We start from the raw sequence: 7,656 nt of genomic DNA on the forward strand, positions 1-7,656 counted from the left end.
GCGAAAAAAGAGTTCGCTCATGCCAACCCAGCTAGCCTCTTGTGGCTGTGGCTCCTGTGGCTGCTACGGGGATCCACAGTAGCGCCACCAGACAGTCCCAATTCGTGGCTCTTTCAGTTTTTGCCGTGACCGAAATTGGCGGCCACAGGGGACCCACGAATGGTTGCAAATTGTGACCATGCAGAATTCAATGAATCTTGAAAATCGTATTTCACGTATTTAACACCAATTTAATGTAACAGAAACTTTATAATTTCAGATAGAGATTACTTATAAATCGATATCAATCGGAAAAGTATAGAATTTTAAGAGAATTAAACATTTTTGTAAAAACGGCCACGAGAGGGTCCCAGAGCAGCCACAGCGAGGACGAGACGTTTACAATTTATGTGAAATATTAGCAGTTTTTTAGCTTTTTCTTGAAAATAAAATATCTGGGCATCTTTAGTATGTTGATAACAACTGATAAATATCATTTTATCTAAAATACAAAGAAAAAAAATTTTTTTTTAATCAGCCACAAAAGTAAAGTCACAGGGGGTCCCCTTTTTTTTGGTTCGTGGCCGCCCTGTGGCTCCTACTTTGGGAAATTTCCCAAAATAATTTTTTGAGCCACCACCGCGGCGCTAGTTATGTTGAGATATTTTTGTGTGAAAGAGAGGCACATAAACGTCATATTCCTATACTCTTCTTACACATTAGAGAAGATTACTTGGTGACAGACCCAAAACGCATTAGGTAGACAAGGATAGAAAAGTGAAACAAATATATATCCGCAAGCGGTGCGCGACCCACGTGGACGGCCACTACGCGGTCACCACACGGCCACAGCGATCCTAAGAAGTGCATGACGTCACAGCGATGCTTCTCACTCACAAGAGTAATGATTCTCCGGGAGATCATTGCCAAATGAGTTTAAAATAAAAATATTAGAAAAAAATATTTTTATATTTTTGAATAAAAATATGCTTTTACATTAATTTAAATAATTAAAAATTATCCGAAGATACTTTATTAAATTTTTCGCGTTTTTAATTCCATTTTATCAATGCTCTCACTAATTACTAATTATATTTTTTGTGATCGTTCAAACCAAAAATCATAGTTATTCATTTTTTTGTCAGAAAATAAATTATTTTTAAAAAATATAAACCACTATATCGATATTTGAGTACGTTCAAGAGAGAAAATAATGTTTTACCGCACCTGCTAAATATCACGTTAAACAGAATTTTCAATCTTAATCTTAGGTATGAATTTAGGTAAAAATTTTGACACAAATATTACTGTAAGTATTTTCCTTTAGTTGAGACAATTGCAGGTAATAAATGGGTTTTATGGTATTGTACTGCCGAAAGGCTTAGTAAGGAAAACTAAAAGATTATGCTCCAGGTAGCAATTCGAGCAGCACATGGGCATCAATGCATTGTTAATATTGGAAATACCCAAATGTTTTGCAAAAAAACTCTTAAACTTTCCAGTAAAATATAAGAATTCATTTTGTTTGCAGAAAATTCATATTATTTTAAGTCTCGAAAACAGCGTATTTTCAGTTTTTAGTCTTTGCAATAGCTATCTATTTTACATAAGCCTGCGAGAATAATGTTGGTAATGGTTTCCTATTAAGCCCATATGAAGCACGTGGAAAAATATCATTACAAATAATCTCATTTTCTTTATAATCCTGGACATTTATTGGCATAAAACAATGTCAGGACCCTTCAAAAAGGGTTTAGTTTAGGTTTTGATCAATTTTTTGCAATTTTAATATTTTACCCCAAAAATCATCAATTTTAAATCATTTAATTAATAAAATTACATTTAGGACCCGCATTTTGAGATTATTCATTAAATTTCAAGACGTAAAGTGGATATCGCATTTATTTCTGAATGGTTGATACCCCGAAAATCTGATTACAAAGTTATGATAATTCTTTGACATATTATTGTATATTTCATGAGGGAATATACCATCGCCATGCCCTCTATGTATGTTGTAGAAATATATTTTGAAAGAATATTTTTGGGATATTTTTGTGGGAAATTTTTTTGGATGCTTGCGCCGTAGCCACGAGCCATCCACAGAGGGGAAGTCACAGTGACCGGTCACGATTTATTCCCCATTTGTATGTCACCTGACCGTGTGGTGGCTGTCTAGTGGCGCCACAGGGGCCACCCATGACCGCCACGGACCGCGTGGTGGCTGCTGAAGGTGTGCTGGGAAAGGATACCGAACGAAAGTATCTCGCAAAAAAAATCAGTGGATTGGTGGAAGATTTTTTTCAGAGGGTGAGTGGGAGAATCATCTCTTTTTGGGGTGGATTGGAATTTTCATGAGAATACTCGTGTGTGTGTATTTATTCAGAGTATAAACTCACCCTTCGTTTGCTCTTGATGTTCTCCAGCTGCCTCTGCGTACACTCCCCGATGCTCTGGGAGCCCCAGAGTTCCAAGCCGACGCGGGCGTATGTGAACGTCATGGAGCCAATGGGCAGAAAGTACGTCAGGAACATGAAAACGACATTATAGCTGTGACAAAGGGAGGCGAAAGATTCTTCTTTTAGTCTCCATTTATTTAAAAGACAAGGAAGGGTGCAAAAAAATATTGTTCAGCGGAAAAATTCCCATGGATTCGAGGGGGGAAAGGAAAATCTGTCAAGCTTGATCACTTTCTCCGTTTCTCTTTTTGTATTCCGGTGTGACCTCCACACTATGGAAAATGTCTGAGTTGGTATTTTCTAGATTAAATGATTTAGATTTAACGTTAAGGGCAGTTTCATTAATAAAAAAAAAACTAACAAAATAAAAAATATTAAGAGAACTAGAAATAAAAAAAAATCTCAGGATCAAAAATAAGAGAAAATTCAAATGTAAAAAAATAAATTCAATGTAAGTTTAATCAAAAATTCATTAAGCTCACAAAAATTCGTTAAATTACTTGACTTTAAATTTTCATCTAAAAATAATTTCTTATGCTTTTCTCAACTCTGGGAAAAGCAGAAGTTGTGGAGAAAAAGCAGACGGCAAAAATCTACTGTTTTCGCTAAAATATTGGGGTGAAATTTTGCTGTTACACCCCTTGGAAAAAACAAAGCTTTTAGAAAGGCCTGAAGGGGTAAGGTTGTGGGGATGAAGTGGGAGCTTTTAGGGAGGAGGCTGACGTAGACTTACACGTGCTCCTGAAAGCTGTGATTTGTAGGTCCATCCGGCCACTCTGAATAGCACACCACTCGCACTTCGCCTTCCTGCAGGTGTTGGTCGTAGGTGGTGAAGAACACCAACATTGGGCAGGAGAGGATAATACCAACAATCCAGATAAATGCTGCAATTCCCAACGTTGTTGTTTTACCCATCCGTGGTCGCAGTGGGTTCATGATGGCCATGTATCTGCAAGAAGAGGATGTGCACGTCACATCACCCAGGGCAGTTGCTTTCAATATGTGTGCGAATTTCAGGATATAAAGTCCGGAAGTGGATGAGACATGCAATGTTAATTTATAAATCTCTTTTCTCACTAGCAGGAGATACGCCTGTTGCTGTCAACACGTCGTATTTGTCCGCACTTTTTGGAAGGGTTTATCAATTTAGAAAGATTGCCCCTCATTAATTCCCATTAAGTCTCGAGAAGAAGAAGAGCAAAAGACAGCCCCCATCCCAAGATTCTTTTTTTTTGCTTCACCCTTGTGACACTCATTGAAGCACAGGGCACACCAGAGGGGTGAATGGTCAAAAGGGTTCGCACGACATCTCCCCCAGAAAGCTGCAAATGAGTGTGCTAAATGGGGCCTGATATAATTTGATAGAATTACAAGATAACACCAATTTATTACGCACTACAAGGGAGATGATTGTAATTCGAATAATGCCACGTGCTGAGCCCCCAGAATGGCCCTCGAGACGCTCATTTTCCCACCCTCTATTACCGTCTATTGAGAAGTAAAACTCCGCCGCATCTCAAAATCACGCTTGGAGGTCGTTAGTCCGTGAATAAATAAGAATTTAGCTAATAGCTTCGCGTAAAGTCAAATATACATTGCTGTTGACTTGTGCTGCTGGTGTAGATTAACTCCTTCACCAAGCGGAGGGAAAATTGCTTTGAAAGAGGGAAAGTTGTCTCGAAGAGAGATTCTCAAACCCAGATAAAATGCCGAAGAATTTATCTAACATTTAAGATGATTTCGCATTGTGGTGATATTTTTGAGAAAATTAAGAGGAAAATTTGTGAAAATTCATTGGAAAATCTTGGGAAAGATTTAAATTGTTCTAGGAAAATAAGCTTACAAAAGCTTATCCAGTTTTCTTAGAAATTTTATATCACAAATGTATTAAATAAAAGAAAATTACATTTAATCCGTAAACTTCACGAGCAAAACATTTTGTTCTGAGAATAAAATTAAAAATAACAACCTAAATCAAATAACTTAACACATGTTATGCCAATATAATTTTTCTCCTAAGAGAGACGAAAGTAATTTAATTGAAATCGATTTTGTCGGCAAAGTTCTTACTATATATATTTATACATAGAAGGGGTTGGGGTGTGAAAGTTCACAAATCCCATTGAGACCACAAAGAATGAAAAAGCTTACCTGTCAATGGAGATTGCCATGAGGGTGAAAACCGATGCACAGATGCTGAGTATTGCGACAAATTGTGAGATCTTGCAGTAAATGGTGCCGAAAGGCCAATGTGCGTTCAGCATATATGTGTAATTGAAGGTGACATTTAGTGTGGAGACCATGGCATCGGCAATGGAGAGATTCACTGGAAAATGGGGAAAAGTGTGGTTTTTCCTTTTATAAAGGTGGTTCCACACAGCATGAGTGGAAAGGTATTCTCACACAGAGAATTTCCCGGAGCGAAGACACCACAAAGGGTGTGAGGGTGGGGGTTGTTTGAGAAATTCCTTACCTATGAAATAGTTGGTCACCGTTCGCATTCGTTTGTGCGCCAGGACAATCCATATGACGATTAGATTACCCCCCGTGGCCACAATCACCATGCCACCAAATAGGATGCTCCACAGGATCTGACGCCACAGTGGCAGTGTGAAGTTGTGGTCGTAGTCGATACTGCAACAACAAATTATTCTGTTTAGTCATCCCACTCTAGACAATATTATGTTTTTATGTCTTTTATGTGGTGTATAATTTGAGTTGAGAACATTTTAGATTAAAGAAGAATTTTCTTTTCTATTTAGAAGATTTAAAAAAAAATTCTCCTAAAAGTGAAAGAATTTTTATTTTATCCAACTTTTACGGGGAGTATTAGCCAATTTGAACCTCATCATAGATCAGGAGCAAAGTTCCAGAATTACGCTGTTCTATAGATTTGTTTGGGCCTTTGGTTTTCTAAGTAATTTAACACAAAAATCAACTAAATATAACCAAGAAAAAAACCTTAAAGTCAGTTTATAAGACAACTAGTAAGACAATCTAAGGGAATAGCAACACAACTCTGTGCATTGAAGCTTTTTCGTCATCATCAATATCATTTTGTGCGGGGGTGGATCGTGGCAACACGCAGCAACTTTCTTTGAAAGCTCTGACGTGGCGCTCTGCGTGAGGAGACAATTGGGCAATTTGCTCCTTTCCATCTGTTTTTATTGCAATTTAATTGTCCAATTTCTCACCCCCATCCATACCCTCTGTGTCAGCAATCAAGTCATGCCGCCAAATGAGGCTGAAACTCAGCTGGTGCACCCCCGCTGATAAATTATGTACAATCATTATTTATCCTTATCAGTGTGTGCGTCTTCTCTTGCACATTTTGGGGGAGGGAAGGATGCTGAAAATTTCTCACACACCATGTCTTTTATAGGCCTTCCCCTACCCCTAAAAATTCAACCCTCCAATGCTGGATTGAGAAATATCCACCCGCAAAAGCTCTTCCGGTGCTCATGTGAATTCTTTCCGCTTTACCGCATTTATATTTTATTAGTAATTTTATTTATTAAATTTATACCGTGCGGGGGTGGTTTAATGTTGCGAATCGCAGTGAAATTGACGATGAATTTTTTACACCTGCCCCATGAATATTCTGTACACTTTATTGTTGTCTAAAATATTCATTTATGCGGTCTTTGGGAGGCATTCACTTTTGTCGGATGGGGGGGGATTGGTGGTTGTTATACCTGACTGAGATTTATCCGCAGAGTATGAGAAACGGGAGGGTGGAAAAAAAAGCTTTATGAAGAGTCTTCAAGAGGAAAATTAATGTTTTGTCAAGAGACACAATGCCAGGACTTTTCCTGCCGTTAAGAGAATTTGCATAAAAAGTTTAATTTTGCTAAATAACCACTCAGAGTTGACTTTTTCCAGGGAAAATTTGTGTGTTTTTCATTGGGATTGAAATGCATAATGTTTCAAATTTAGTGATTTATTCTGTTGCGAATTTAATTTCCAAAATGTTTATTATCTAGTTTCAATTGAATTTAGGGGCTGGAAGCACACACACTGTGCCACTAAATTGACTAAATCCATTACAAATGACCCCATATTAGTGCTTTTGACTCGTTTGAATAATTTTCAATGCCCTTGTATGTAATTTAGTATATCAGTGGAAATTAGAAGCAGATAAATCCGAGCAAATAATGCCCAAAGGGCTGGACGTTGAACATAAATAAATGTTTATAAATCCATGTTGTTAATTAAATTAAATGGAAACACATGAAATCTAAATATGCTGAAAACATTAACATGATATTAAATATCCTGACATGAATTTGTAATATTTATTAATTATGCTGTGAATTAGATAAATTAGTATCTAATAATTTAAAAAAATCGTTAGTAAAACACGATAAAAAGTTTAATATTCTAACAATCGCTACTACAGCGCTCTAAAAAAGCTTTAAATCTTCACTTTTAACATAAAAATCTTTTTGTTATTTTTCAAAACAACATTATCCCCGAAAAGAAAACTTAATCCTCCAAAAACTTTCAAAGCTCTGCTTTTATATATGTATAACAAAACTTTCCACTGAACTTTCGCAACATTTCAAATTTCCAACATCACTGTCTCCAAGATTTTATTCATCCAATTTCAAGAGACAGAATGAACATTTAATGCACCTCAATGAATAATTTATATGTTGCACATGCACATGTTAGTGAACTTTTTGTGTGTAAAATGCGAGGAAATTTGTTGAATTTCCTTACTAAATTTTCCTTGTAATTTGCCCCCTAAAGTTCCTAATAGGACTACTTTGGGGAAATTTCCTCTCTTGCAGCAAACTCATATGAACTTTTACAAAAACTTTTGTGTCTCCTCTGGCATGCAACATTACCAATTTGAATGTCACAGAGGACACTATGAGCTTGGTAGTTCCCAGTAAAACATCTAGGTCCACAGTGGATCCACAATGCGGAACTACAAATGCACCACCGTGGATCCAGATCCTGGAGAAATTTTTTTTTTGGGTTTTCTTGCTTTTTACATATTTTTTGACTTATAAATGTATTTAAAAATGCTAAATAAGCATTTAGTAAATAAGTGAAAGTCTTAGAAATTCATAAAAATCAATTTATTTTTATTATTCATTTACATTAAAAATTTACATTACTTTTATACATAAAAATACATGTTATATATAATTTCAGCTTCAAATTTTTAAAAATTTACATTTTCTAAATTTTTGACTATTATTCACAACAT

General features: G+C 36.3%; 2 protein-coding genes across 3 annotated transcripts in view; both read right to left on the reverse strand.

Annotated features, from left to right (window-relative positions):
- Positions 1–7,385, reverse strand: part of LOC129788075 (tachykinin-like peptides receptor 99D) — a 31,338-nt gene extending 23,953 nt beyond the window's left edge. For both annotated transcript variants that reach the window (XM_055824075.1, XM_055824074.1), the window contains exons 1-4: positions 4,912–7,385; positions 4,590–4,764; positions 3,172–3,387; positions 2,379–2,529 (exon numbers count right to left, since the gene is read on the reverse strand). In XM_055824075.1, coding sequence (XP_055680050.1) covers positions 2,379–2,529; positions 3,172–3,387; positions 4,590–4,764; positions 4,912–5,002 — 633 coding nt within the window. In that variant the 5' untranslated portion in view covers positions 5,003–7,385. The remainder of the gene's footprint in view (positions 1–2,378; positions 2,530–3,171; positions 3,388–4,589; positions 4,765–4,911) is intronic.
- Positions 7,342–7,656, reverse strand: part of LOC129795806 (uncharacterized) — a 20,847-nt gene continuing 20,532 nt past the window's right edge. Inside the window, exon 4 of the mRNA XM_055837331.1 lies at positions 7,342–7,371. Coding sequence (XP_055693306.1) covers positions 7,342–7,371 — 30 coding nt within the window. The remainder of the gene's footprint in view (positions 7,372–7,656) is intronic.

Source organism: Lutzomyia longipalpis, chromosome 1 (assembly GCF_024334085.1).
Source record: "Lutzomyia longipalpis isolate SR_M1_2022 chromosome 1, ASM2433408v1".
NCBI classification, from domain to species: Eukaryota; Metazoa; Arthropoda; class Insecta; order Diptera; family Psychodidae; genus Lutzomyia; species Lutzomyia longipalpis.